The sequence below is a fragment of the Anastrepha obliqua genome, chromosome 1, assembly GCF_027943255.1.
Source record: "Anastrepha obliqua isolate idAnaObli1 chromosome 1, idAnaObli1_1.0, whole genome shotgun sequence".
NCBI lineage: Eukaryota > Metazoa > Arthropoda > Insecta > Diptera > Tephritidae > Anastrepha > Anastrepha obliqua.
Window position 1 is genome coordinate 49,814,803 of NC_072892.1, and position 14,997 is coordinate 49,829,799.

The 14,997-nt window shown below is 36.0% G+C and overlaps 1 protein-coding gene across 1 annotated transcript; it reads left to right on the forward strand.

The window, feature by feature from the left end:
- Positions 1 to 9,156: 9,156 nt before the first annotated feature.
- On the forward strand, positions 9,157 to 10,864 carry LOC129249239 (UDP-glycosyltransferase UGT5-like). The gene is made up of 2 exons (XM_054888934.1): positions 9,157 to 9,432; positions 9,503 to 10,864. Exons 1-2 carry the CDS (start codon positions 9,183 to 9,185, stop codon positions 10,822 to 10,824), a joined length of 1,572 nt encoding a protein of 523 aa, XP_054744909.1. The 5' UTR covers positions 9,157 to 9,182; the 3' UTR covers positions 10,825 to 10,864.
- The last annotated feature ends 4,133 nt before the right edge of the window (positions 10,865 to 14,997 follow it).

Sequence of the window (14,997 nt, forward strand, 5' to 3'; positions counted from 1 at the left end):
ATGGGTGCAACTAATGTTGATGTGTTGCCCTTGGATTTTCAGAACCCCACAATCTACAGTTTTGTTTCTTGACATAACCATTTAAATAGAAATGCGCTTCATCTGACATCAAAACATTATTGCCGATATTTACGCTGCGTTAAAACAATTGATCGTTGACAAGAATAGAAAAACTCGATAATTTTAACGCGTTGTGTTGTACTGTAGGGTTCCATAATAAATTTCCAACAATTCAATTGTAACCTACAAAAAGAGAAAAATAAATATGTCAAAAAATAAAAAAGTTATTTGTGCTTAACATTAGTAGGTCTTATTTGGCCCACCCTGTACATTTGCACTAGGTTATCGTCGACTGTTTGCTGCTTAGGCGAAGTTTATTGCGCTCACAATTACTGAATTTAACCACCTCAAGTAATTTAGTAGGCTTTATATACATATCTTGAAGTTTACTGAATTATGTGGAGCACTGTTATAAAGAGCAATCCTTCGGTAAGTACCTCACCAAAAATGCGACTATTCTTTCAATCGAGACATAAAATTGTATATATTTTAGTAAAGAGTTATTCATGAAGTGGAAATATCGCTAGAATTCGACTTGAAAATTATTTTCCAGTAAATGGTTTTATGTTATAAAAATGTATATACTTAAGAAATTTGCATCGAAAACATGATTGAATTATTCAAAAACAGGTCATATTACATATTAAATTAAAAATTTATTGTTTTTTGAACTGGTTGGCATATCTCTTAAAAACTTTGGCGCGAATTTCTTAACCCCACCAACGGCATGAACTTGATGTTCTATTCAAAAAACCATTAATGAGATATAATGGAAACTTGAATATTGTATCGGAAATTCTTATTTGATTTCGCCTTGCATTTCGAGAGCGCAAGGAAACGAGGCAAGTGGCAAAAAGTGATTATTCTTGGACAAAATTCAATCTTATACGAAAATTCGTCAAGTTGGCCGATTTCGCCTGTTTTTTACACCCAACCCCATTTTGGATGAAGAATTATAATATAGACAAAATTTTATTCAAATATGTACTATATGAATTTTTCTTCGAGTTATCGTTAGCACGGACTGATATGGCAAAATCGATTCCTCTCATTATTCTGAGCATTTTAGTATATACATATATATGTACTATATATATATATAGACATGCATGCTATTACATACACTGTATGGAAACAATATGTAAAACCTGAGCACAAGGGCGTGGGTGTAAAAATAAAGTTTGCGTTCACATGTTTACACATATTTCTCCTAAATAGCATAATTATAATTGTACTGAATAAAGCTTTCAATATTATGGATTTAATTTTACTACACCTTTATACTCTATACTACAACTTCATGAAAATTTGAAATAACAAGAAATAGTCATGGTTCCAAATTCATTAGAACAGCGCAAGTTTGGAGTAAATGAATTTTTCTACAGGTACCATTCACGATGACATGGAAAAATCATTTAGATGTTGGAAGTAGCATTTACAACAGGGGTGGGCAAAAGCCGGCCCGCGGGCCGGATCCGGCCCTCTTGCTAATTTTATCCGGCCCGTTGAAAAATTCCGCACATAAATTTTTTTAAACTCTTTTATGAGATTTTGTTGACATCAGCATTATTAGTGTGCGTACTGTATATATAATAGTCTTAATAAAATGGGCGGTCGGCTAACTACACTAGTGTGGACGATGTCGTGAGCTTGAAACAATCCTCGTGTGTTTCACACGGGTCGCTCGCGACGATCGCTCTCAGGGCGGTTTTTTCGTCAAACACAAAGGAGATCGCGCTAGGTTCGAAATGCCTGTGAGTACGGCATATGCCATAGATGACTAGATGTGAAACTCTTTTTCTCGTGAGAGCGCTAAAAAATGTGCATTTTTTATAACATTTTCCAATATTGCCACACCGGTAGAAACATGAATTGGGTATTTTTGAATCAAAGGTCTGGAATTTTTAGTTTCCACACCACCATTGAGGTTAGTATTTAGTGTGCGGTTGCCCAATAGCCTTATATCACTCGTAAACACTTACATATACTAAAAATAAGCACAATCCGTACGAAATATGTACATAAATAAGCAAAAAATTTAAAAATTTATATGCAAATGAAATTATTTAAAACTGCAATACAAAAGTAATTTAATAGTAATAAAGTTATGAACCCGAAAAACATAAGTTATAATTAAAAACATGACTTATTGCGATTTTTTAATATAACACAGAAAGTGGGTAACAAAAAAAAATTCTCAAACAACGAACAGAATAAGTTAAAGCAGATTACCTTTAATTTTTGTAAAATATCTCAAACACAAATTCAGTTCCCTTACCTACGCTTTGTTTTATTTGGTTCGACATATATTTGTGAAAGAACTTTTTCTTTAATGGTTTCCACGAAAAATAAATATCGATCACAAATTACTGACGAAAATCTACACTCGGTATTAAGGATTGCTGCAAGTGATTTGGAACCCAATTTTGAAGAAATAATGTCAGATGAACATTCGAGATTTCACGTTTCGCATGAAATGATACTTAGTGTTTTTGTCAAAAAAAAATTGGCAGGGAAAAAACTCCATCCAAAACATCCGCTTGTGCAAAGCATATGCGGTATAGTCCTCCGGCCCGGGAGACATTTTGAAAATTTCATTTTGGCCCACGCTTTAAAGTATTTGCCCACCCCTGATTTACAAGGTAAATAAACGAAACCTTTTATGTGTTTGCGTTGTGTATATAAACATGAAAATATTTGGAGTTGCTATGTGTAAATATTCGTGTACGCAAAGGTACATTTGCAAATACGCAATGGTAAATATGTGCAAACATACATACATACATACATACATACATACATACATGCATCACCAAAGCTGTCGTCGCAGCAACGGTATGTCCAAAGATTAAAAGAGTCCCACTCGTTTGGAAACGTTGCCCACCTTGGAACCACCTTCGCATTACTTCAATCCTCCTCATTACAACATCTATGTTTTGTGTGCCTGCCTCCAGGCTCCACTTTTTCATCCGGAGAATTTTTTCCGCGAAAAACAAGCTTCCTAGCTGCTTAGCATCTTGTCGATTACATTTTCAGTGGTTATGTGATCGACTGCTTTCTCCAGCGTTTGACGTTCATATACCCAACGCATGCATTGGAAATAGGTGTGTTCAGCGTCATCGTCGGCTGGCATTTCTGAAAATGCTCACGCTCTGAATGCATTTGGGTTGCATAAAAATTTGCTACACCGAAGTTCCATGTAGCGACACCTTTTATTAGCCTAGCTCTCTATCTTCCGCGTGTTTCGTTTCTACAGCCGTCGTTCCGTCCTTTATTTCGCGCGCTGCAGGTTTTCTAACTCCATTCCATCCTCTCGTTCTTTAATGCACAACACTTTTTCCACTCAAAGGCGGTTTTGAATCGCTTATCATTCGTTCAGCTGGCCCTAATACTGTGCAGTAAGCAGACAAAACTATCAGAGCTACCGATCGTTTTACGGATGCTAGGAGCTTACACCGGTGATTTGCCGTTAGCGAATTTGCTCACAGGTTCGTATAAGAGAACGGAGAGCAATGTAACCGTCATTAATTTTCGTTTCCTTTGGATAGACCCCCTCTGTGTTCCATATATCCACTAAGTAGGGATGCCGTCATGGCGGCATTCTCTGCTGCGTTTTTTATTTGGGTTCAGAAAGTTAGACTTCTCTTGTGATTAGCGTATTTAAACAAGTTTGCATGCTAACTTCTAACGGGATGACCTGCTTGGTTAAAAGTATTAGCTCTGTTTTGTATCTGACTAATCTGAGGCCATGTAAATCTAGCCATGTTTGTGTCCGCATCATAAATTTGTTACGTTTTCTACGAGCTTCTTCCAGGCTCCGTGCTGGAATAACTGCGATATCGTCTGTGTATCCATCTGTGTTACCAAACATTTTTTAATATTTTTTTTCTAAAGTGCTTCTTTTCAATTTTTTAAGTATGTTTTATCGTAAAAACTTTATATAAAAATCTTTCCAAAAATATTAAAAAGTACAATAAATAATATTAAGTTATCTAAACCCTATACACAAATTTCCAACATTGAATATACGACAAAATTATTAAAAGTTTTTTAAATTTTTACTAAAACCTACAAATAAACCAATTTTTTGAAGAATTGAAAACAATGTTCACAATACCCTGACAAGAAATCGCTCACTTGTTAAATATTAGTAAATAGACATATGTGTAAATAGAATCATTTAAAAGTATATTTTAACCTAAAACTGTAAAAGAGAAAAAAAATGTTAAAATGTTACAAAGAACCAAACGTATTTCACTGTGAAAAGTCTATAGCAAAATTTTTAACATTGAATAGTTTTCAAAGTAATTCTAATTTTTTTTTATTTTTTCCAGCTTAGTTCTTAGTAAACCAAAGCCTTCAAATAAACCAATTTTTAGAAGAATCGTTGGCTATATTCAAAATGGTTGGATCACTTCACATGGAATCGCTCGGATGCTGGAACGAAATAAAGATAAGAAGTATTTAAAATCTGGTGGAAAGTACCTATTCTTTAAAAAATATAAATTCCTTTATTTTAACAAAATCTGTATTTTCCAAAAATAATTTTATCAAATTAAATTGGTATTTAGTCACTTCTAATAAAACTTTTCAAATTAACTACTTCGAAAAGTATCATATAAGTTCTCATATAGCTTCCATTTTATATTTGTACAAATGTAATTATTTCAAGTTACTAACTCTGAACTACTTAAAACTGCCTACAACCACAAATGAGACCAAAACTAAGTGACCCCATGAAATTCCTATGCAAACTTAATCTCGAATTCTTTTTGAACTTTTCTTTGTTTTTCAATCAATCGATGCTAAACAAAGCGTTCACTTGGGTTACACAAACAATAAAACTCTAATGGTTACATAACGTTGCTCTATTAATTCTAAACCTTTTTCTAAAGCTAAAAGAATGCAGAAAAAGAAAATGCAGACAAATTTTGAAACATCAAAGTGAAGCTGAAAGCCACCGAGCCGAGCAGTCACAACTTATGAGCTTCAAAGAAAAGAGGAAACCATAAAAGACAACAAAATTGCAACTAACTGGATTATTATTGTTGGTATTAGCAATTCTTGGTATTAGCAATTCTTGCTTCATTAAAGTATTTTCAGCAGTCTTTATTACTTTGATTTTCTTTCAATAATTTTCTTTCAATTGTATAGTAGAAATGCACTCGGCGGTTTGTCATAGCCTGCTGAGAGACGACACTGGTATAAGGACTATTTGAGGTTTAATATCCGCAATTGAGACCGAATTCAATGCCCACTGTGACTTTCAATGTTTACTTCGCGTGCTTTTCAAACGATCTTCGTAGCCGAGCGGACTTTTGTGAGACTGCCATTTGATCCGTCTCAGGCTCTTTGCAAATCCCTTAAATTTCAAGGGCCAATGTTGAATGTGAACCACACCTAAACGTCAAGCTTTTTTTTGCATTTCATTTGACATTTTTCAATTCCAGACAACTAAATTGGACCATGGAAAGATACACAATCAGGAACGCGTTAAAGTTATTCAGGCTTATTATGAAAACGGGCGTTCAAATCAAAATGCATATCGCGCACTTCGTGATTTTTTCGGTCAATTTAATCGTCCAAATGTGCGTACAATCGGAAAAATTGTGCAAAAGTTTGAGCAAACCGGGTCTGTAGGAGATGTGAAAATACCAGTGCATTCTCGTACAGCTCGTACTGCAGAAAATATTACTGCTATGCCCAGGTGGTAACTGTGAATAGTGTTCGCTATCGTGAGGTGATAACGAACTTTTTATGGCCCGAATCGGAAGATATGGATGTGGACTATATGTGGTTTCAACAGAACGATGTCACTTATCACACAGCTAATGAAACAATGGCTCTTTTGCGCGAAAAATTTGATGGGCGAATAATCTCACATCGCGGCGAAGCCAATTGGCCGCCAAGATCATGTGATTTGACAGAGTTGGACATCTTTCTTTGGGGTTATTTGAAAGAAAAGGTGTACGTCGATAAGCCAGCAACAATTAAAGAGGTAAAGGATGAGATAATTCGGCACATTAACGGCATAGAACCTCAATTATGCCTCAGCGTCATCGAAAATTTGGACCATCGGATGGAGGTGTGCCGCTGATGCCGCGGCGGCTATTTGGCCGATATTTTGTTCGATGCGTAATTGAGCTATACCAATATTATCAAAACAAAGAAAAATAATAATAATTTAAAAAAAAAATTATTTTATTCCAAATCAACACCGGCCCTTGAAACTTAACCACCCCTATTAGTAAGACCGCATTCATGCAGGTTGCTTTGATTACATTTATTGTTTTGACTCGTTACCTTCGATGCTCGTGCGCTGTCAACACCCTTTGTGTTCTCGTTCTTCTCAATGCCGCTGTTGACTGTCGACTAAGAGGTAAACAACTGCAAGCAACGGAGCTGTCTCGAACACAACAGTCAACACCAAAAGAGAATTCGCAAAGTTGAAGCAACAGGAGTGTCCTTGTATGAGCGCGGTCTAATGAAACTCTATTGTTGTTACTTTCACTTGCAAATTTCGTCATGAAAAAGCTTATCATAAAAACCATTTGCGGTATATGTCGATACTTATCAAGGATAAGAAAGTACCAGGTTTTCGCTATCAAATTCAAAACATTTTACACGTATTATTACGCTCTTCCACTCAGTGAGTATAGTTACTGCGCAAGATGATAAATACCAGGTTTGCTTGTTAGGTATGGTGAAAAAAGGGGTGCCTTTTATACTTCGGGATTAGAGAACAAAAACAAATTTTAATCATCCAAAATCACTTTATTATTTTTCAAAATATTCTCCATGAAGATCTATACACCTGTGCATGCGTTTGAACCAATTGTCGAAGCACTTTTGCCACTCTGAATGAGGTAACATACCTCCAAAACATGCATTCTGAATGCTGCAACCGCTTCTTCCGGTGTCGAAAAACGTTGACCTCTCAGTTTGCTTTTTACCTACGGGAATAAAAAGAAGTCATTCGGTGCCAAGTCAGGCCTGTACGGCGGATGACACATTAATTCGATATTTTGGGTGCTCAAAAATGCAGTTGTTTGAGCCGATGTGTGAGAGCTCGCATTTTCCTGGTGAAGAGTGATCCGTCTTTGGCGATTGGTTTTCCTAATTTCTTGGAAGACAACTGGCAAACAAATGGTTGTGTACCACCCAGAATTTACTGTTCTGCGTTGCTCTAGTGGTACGGTTGCGACATGTCCAGTTTTCCCGAAAAAACAGGCGACCATTTGCTTGGAAATGCTTCGTGCGCGAACAACTTTTGTTGGATTTGGCTCATCTTGAAACACCCATACAATCGACTGCTGTTTACTTTCGGGCTCATACGCGTAAATCCATGATTCATCACCTGTCACGATGTCATAGACGTGTTTCGAAGCCCCGCGATCGTATTTTTTGAGCATTTCCTTCGACCAATCGCCACGAGCCTTTTTTTGAGCGATTGACAAATTGTGTGGGATCCAACGCGAACAAATTTTTTTGACAGTCAAATGTTTATGCAATATTGAATGTATGCTGGTCCCACTAATGCCTAAGATTATCTCAATCTCACAATAGGTCAATCTTGACGATCTTGCAATATCAGTTCGCGCACAGCATCAATGGTTTTCGGAACAACAACTGATTTTGGACGACCTTCACGAAATTCGTCTTGGAGTGAACTACGACCACGATTGAATTCACCATCATCATCGATAAACACTGGTCCTTGATGGAGCTTCATCGTCAAAAAAATGAATTAAGTTCATCCATGCAATGTTGCTGAGTTAATCCACGTCGAAAGTTGTAAAAAATAATCGCACGAAAATGTTCACGATTTAATTCCATTTTTGGACCGAGATGAATCTTTTAAGTTACTGTAAACAAAACAAATAGCGCTGGTATTTCAAAACGTTCTGAGTACTTAAAAGCCAAAAAATGTCAAACTTTGCGATACAGCTGTCAGTTGCCAGATTGCAACACCAGGGTTGCCAAATCCCGAAATATAAAAGGCACCCCTCGTAGCTTAATGAAACACAAAATTAATGCCGTCAACGTATCTGTCAAATTCGCTCAGAGCCGAATAACAGTCTGCTAGATAGTACATCTCTAAAAATCTTTTCACCATTTTTACTATACATATACCTCATAAAACTGATATAACTCACCATATTCAATGCTACCTAATCTTGCTTCTGATATTAGGCAAGTTTCATTAGACCGCATTCGTACGCAGAAAAATCTTCTATTTGTGTAATATTTAAACACCCTAACTGCCTTTCTTTATAACTATATTATTAAAGAATTTATTTTACAACAAAAGAGTTAAAATGACACAATCAAGGAGACACTAAAGGGTTTCTGAAAACAGAAATTAATGATATTTCAAATCAATTTATTTGTATATAAAAATATCATATTTTAGTCAAATAATTTCATTTTGAACGACACTATTTCGACATACAAAAAATTATATAACCTGTAACTCGATTGACGACCATTAACGAGCAATAGAACCACGAGAGTGGGTGCTTTGTTAGTGGAACGACCTGGAATTATATCTGATCAACAACTGTCATTTCAGCAGCATTCCCAAAACATTTATGAGGAATTTTTTTATAGCTAATCACTGCATATGTAAACGTATTTTTAAGTTACTATGTACAGGCGCTTATTGGCTAGTTTTAACCATTTATTTGTTTTTTACTTACCTCTAATAATTATTTAATGAAGAATAGTTTATTTTCCACAAAAATCATATAAGTATACCTTGTGCTTAAACTTTGTATAAATTTAAAAACATTTCGAAAAATTTTCACCCACATTTCCAACTTGTTAATAAAAATTTTTCAGAAAAATTTCAGTTTGGCAATTTGGCAAGTTTCAAGTGCCTCAAAATTGCATTTATTTCCGACCTTTTTTGTTGGGTGTTTTCGTGCACATAAAGACACAAAATCAAGTATACTAAATTTATCAATTATAGCACAAATGCAATTATAATATAATACGAGCTATCAATACAAATATAAAATTACTCGTACATTTGTTTTTCGCAAAATCGCATAAAAGCCAAATTTCTGTGAGCATTTCACAGTAGTTGTCTACAAGCTATTGTCGTGAAGATAATAAACACAATGAGACGATTCAAATTTGTTACACTAGCGTTGGCGATTTTTGCGTTAGCATTTGACTCTTTGGAATGCGCGAAAATACTCGCGGTTTTCCCCTTTATGGGGCCTTCCGAGTATTTGGGCGTGCAACCGTTTTTGAAGGCATTGGCGGCACGGGGCCATGAAATCACTGCCGTATCAGCGTTTCCACAAAAGACGTCAGTTAAAAATTTTCGCGATGTAACATTAAAAATTGAAAGCGTCAATCCTTACGGTTAGTGAGTTTTAATTAATGACATTATATAAATATTTTTTGAAAAGTGTTTTATCTCCTGCAACTTAAGAGTTTGGCAACAGCCCAATTGATGAAATATCTGGGAGCAAATTGTCAGAGCTGCGCCGTTTGAACGACTATATTGTGATGGGTGCTTTGTCAGCATTGACAAGTGAAGATTTCCAGCATCTACTGCGCTCCAATCAACATTTCGATATCATCATTGTCGAAGTACTCTTTGTGGAATCACTTTATGCGTTGGGTCATCACTTTAAAGCGCCCATGATTGGAGTTGCGACATTTGGCACAGATGTTGTAATCGATCAGTTGGTGGACAATATTTCACCGGTAGCGTACGTACCAGCACCTAGTGGAAAAAATTTGGATCGTATGAATTTCTGGCAACGATTGGATAATTTGTATAGTTACACAATGGAGCTGATGTACAGTCATTTAGTTACGATTCCCCAGCAACAACAATTATATGAAAAATATTTTCCAAATGCCACCTTGAATCTAAGAGAAGCACGCAGAGATTTCGCACTTTTGCTTTTGAATCAACACTACTCTTACAGTTGTCCGCGTCCTCTTGTGCCGAACGCTATCGAAGTGGCTGGTATGCATATCAATAATGAGCGGAATAAACTACCAGCTGACATGGAAACTTTCATCAACGCATCTCCGAATGGCGCAATCTACTTTTCGCTCGGCTCAAATGTGAAGAGCGCATTTTTGCCCAAACAAAAATTGGCTGCCCTTATAAATGCATTTGCCAAACTGCCTGTGAATGTGTTATGGAAATTTGAGAAAACTGACTTACCTGACAAGCCAAAAAATGTCTACATCAGTAAATGGTTTCCACAATCGGATATACTCGCACATCCCAATGTAAAACTCTTTGTCACACACGGTGGCATGCATAGTCTGATAGAGATGGTGCATCATGGCAAGCCCTTTGTGGGTATGCCCGTCTTCTATGATCAGCACTTGAATATTGCACGTGCTGAAGCAAAAGGTTTGGGTGTGAAACTTAACTTCAGGGATTTCACCAGCGAGGAGTTACGCAATGCCATTCTTGAAGTGTTGAACAATCCAAAATATGCCGAGAAGGCAAACGAGATCTCAGCTAGTTTTCACGATCGACCGATGACACCGCTCGATACGGCGATCTATTGGACAGAATATGTATTGCGTCATAAAGGAACGCCACAAATGCGTGTTGCAGCGCGTCATTTGAACTTCTTCCAAAGACACAGTCTAGATACAATGGCTGTGTTGTTCGGCGTTCCACTGCTTGCAGTGATTTTAATTGCTTTGGCGATTCTTAAAGTGCTAAGTGCGATATTGAATAATAATAGTGGTGCGCTGAGTAAAAAGCCGAAGAAAGAATAGTTCAGATTATGAAGGGGAGTTTGGAATTTTTCGGTAAATTGTAAATTAAATAACTGCAAGAGACGTTGTGTTTATAAGTATCAAATACTTTTAAGATGAACTAGAATTAAGATGTACGTAAGAAAGTGGTACAAAATCAAACAGAAAAGATCAAATTAAAGTTGGTTTGAGTATTCAGGCGAAACCTTCTGAAATTATGAATCTATTTATGGCCTATATGGGCTATCCAAGGAGAAGAGCACGCGTGAAAATACCTAACTTTTAGTTTTGAAAGACGTCCGATTCTACACATTTTTTCTTCAGATACAAAATATTTAAAAGTGATAACCCAAGTCGCATTAAACAGGTAGCAGTAAAGCAAATCAAAAAAACAGAAGAGCAATGTATGTTTTTTTTTTTTTTGTTTGGAGCCTAGAATGTCGAGATGTATGAACAAAGATTGACAGTTTAAAGTAGATTAAGAAAAGTTTGGCAAAAACTTGAAGTTTGAAAACCAAATAAATAGAAGCAAGTCAAAATTACAACCTTACTGCCGTTGCCTTTAATCTGCCTTGTGGGATATTTCCTGATAACAACAAATCAGCTGTTTCCTTCAAAAGCACTGAGAACCAGTTAATGGTTTGATGTGGGTCACGCCGTCTGAATTCTCTTGAATATGCGTGTGACAACTATCCTACATATTCTTCGTAAATTTTATAGCAGCTTCAGCAAAAAAGATCTGCAAATCTGTAGGGCATGCGTAACCTGCCTTAACAAAAAGGTAGAAGGCACACATACATATGTATGTACATACTTCAACATATTAGCCTTCATTCTTATCGTGCTTTGTGCTAAACTGACTTGCAAAAAGTTCAAAGGTATTGATAATGAAAAAATTAATAAACAAACTAAATGTCTGGCTATATTTCAGTTCAATAGCAGATAAGTTGCATTTATTACTGGTAGCATTTTTAGTCTAATTGGAACTATAATAAGTAATAAATAGGAAACAATGTTTTTAAATGTTTGTTATTACTGTGATATGCTATTTTGTATATACAGATAAGATTATTTTTTATACAAATAAATTGAATGAAACAAATTGTACCCATTTCCAGATATTCCAATGGAAAGTCGAGCAAGCAAAATTTTTCTCCTTTGGATATTTCTATTGCATGATTTGTTGTGACAAACGTTCTTAAAGAGAGACGCTAAGCTTTCATTTTTGCGCTAAAAAATCATTCTGAGGGTACAAAGAGTAAATAAAAGCACAAATGAATAAGAAATTATGCGTTCGCAAATAACTACTAGCTTTTGCTTTGCATTATCACCTATTTCGATGTCCCGTGCGACATTGCAAAACAACATTCGTTATCAATGCGTCGAAAGTGCATGCAGAAAGCTCATCAAATATTGAGTAGAAGCAGACATCTTTCATACGATTAAAATAAAAAATCTCTTACTGAAAAATAGATTTGTGATCTTGGTGCTTATAGAGAGTTGGTCACGTTGAGCATCGTTGATGTGAAATTTGAAAATTTAATAACACTTTTTTTTTGAATGCATAAATTATTTATTTTCATATGTAAAGAAATACTCTGAAATTATTTAAATCTAGGCCATTCGGGAGTGGCGAGCTTCGAAACCGCGGACACAAAGCACCAAATGAGAGAAAAAGTTTTTTCTAGCACCGATCGCCCAACGACATGCAATGAGCGACTCCAGTGTATTTCTGGCATGATAAGTCTCCTCATAAAAAACCATCTGCCATTCGGAGGCAGTATAAAAATGTAGATGCCTCCTTTTTGACTTATAGAGCATTAATGTGGTGGGAGGCGGTGCAATCACAATACTGCCTAAAGAATCTCATAAAAGTCGAACGATTAATTTGTGTAGGAATAACAGATGCGCTCTGATCGATGCCTCAGGCGGCGCTGGAAGATACCATACATATTCCACCCATTGATATATATGTTAAAGGAATAGCGGCCAAATCTGCTTCCAGAATTTAAGCAGCAGGCATGCTAAAGGAACACACGCACGGTCATACAGCAGTTCTACTATCTGTAGAACACTTGCAAGACGCATCGAAAACAGACTATCTGCTTCCCAAGATAGGTCTGATAAAGAGAGGGTAAAATACGAATACCCGATGGAAAGGATTGGTAGGCCAGGGTCATATCAGATGATAGTGGTCACCATATTAATGCTGCTGGCTCAAAGATCGACAATGGCACTGGATCGGGAGTGTACTCGGAACAGTTATCCTTAATTTGCCCCTTTAGACTCCCAGACTGGTGTAGCATCTTCGAAGTTGAGATCTGACACTAGCCAGTAGAATGGATGTACCCTACAATGATTCTGCAGGATCTGTGGAGATGAATAAGAATTGAAATAAGATAGAAAAAAAAAAATAGAAACTAAGAAGATAAATATAAAAATTAGTGCAAAATTGATGTTTTAAGCTAATAAATTATATTATAATACTGGTTTTTCAGCAGCAAAATATCAAAAGTAAAGAAGAAATGGGTTTGAGGATGCTTCGGAAATAATGAGTTTTCAACGGCAGAATAAATAAAAAAAAAAAAAAAATAAGATGGTATCCGCAATTTAGATACTTCAATTATGGTTTGAATGGCATTACTTTGTGATATTTTCCTCAACAAATGTTTTTTTCTGGACCATAAAAAATTAAAAGTTACCAGTGTTAATTTGTTTATTGTTTTAGAATTTTTTTTTGCTCACTTTTTATCTTATATTCAAAAATTGCGATATTTTTTGTATATTTTTATAATTATAGTATCCACCTTCAATATGTTTGCCTTTCAATAATTCAATATAGTTTCATTTAAATCTTATTTTTGAGTTTTTGCTCATTTATGTATTATGCACTGATTGAACTTATTTGTATTGTATATTGAAACTTAATTGCCAATATCTGCTTAAAAAATACCCAATTAATGTTTCTCCCGGTGAGGCGTCCATGGCAAATATTATAAAGAACACACATTTTGATAACGCACCTCTTGTCATCTATAGTCTGAATAATGACTAGTTGCAAGAGTTGATGGCAACTACCATATGACGTAGCAGCCAAAGTTACTCTCACAAGTTTTTACAACAGCTCCTCTGTGAATGTCCTGCTCCTCAAAGAAGCCGCGCCTTCTTAAAAATATCTGAGTGATTTAAGTAATATATTAAAGGGAAGGAAATCAAACACAGATATCACAATGGGCCTTAGGGCCACCGAGTATCTCCTCTTAGATAAGCAACCTGGCTAACCTAACCTAACCTTCGTGGAAAACCATTAAGACTCCCACGACAGCGAAACGAGGAACTCAGTGAAGTCCCCAATAAAGGGTGTAAGCGCCAATTATATATACCCATATATAGGTGAGCAACCATATATAGATGAGCAACAACGTTGACGACAAAAAGAGAGTTGTAAACGATGGAAAAAATAGATGAAGGGCAATCAAATAAAATCACAAAACAATAAATTATGAAAATAAATACTTATATACGAGCCATGAAAGTGGTCTACGTCAAAATTTCGAAAAAATGAGTTTATCACTTTCTTCACATCTTTATTATCTTAACCATACGAGGCTTTACTTGAACGTTTTTCGGCTCGTCTTCGATTTTTACCTATTCAAAAAGATGGGTCAAAGAACCTGTGTCAAATTTTGTGTGAAAAACGAGATTAAGATCTTTGATTGTAGGGGCGTTGTGCATCATGAGTTCTTGCTACTGGGTAAAACGGTCAATAAGGAATATTACCTGCAAGATATGCGCAATTTGCGTGAAGCAAACCGCCAGAAACGCCCGGATTTGTGAAAGAACAAAAATGGAAACGAGCCAATCGATATGTCTAAGCCCTCAGCAACTTCTCTAACGGTGATTCGACGATTGGCTAATACCATTTTCTTCACTTCATCAATTTTTTCGTTTAATGTTGAAGTGCTCGGGCGTTCGGCACGCTTTTCGTCGTTCGCATCTTCTCGGCCTTCTGAGAACATTTTGTGCCACCATTAAACGTTGCTTTGGAGAAGAACAGAAGAAGAAAATTTTGGTATCGGGTCATTCCTTTCTACCGAATTGCCGTGATTTCGGTTTGATATTGATTTGATTTGAAAATAAAAAAAGAAACTTACTTATACAACCTCGTACAAACCTGAACATTATTATGAATTT

Excerpts from the sequence above, each read along its gene's own strand:
- LOC129249239 (XM_054888934.1), top strand. The coding sequence starts at position 9,183 with ATGAGACGATTCAAATTTGTTACACTAGCGTTGGCGATTTTTGCGTTA. Across the intron at positions 9,433-9,502 it reads TGAAAGCGTCAATCCTTACG|AGTTTGGCAACAGCCCAATT; the intron begins GTTAGTGAGTTT and ends CTGCAACTTAAG.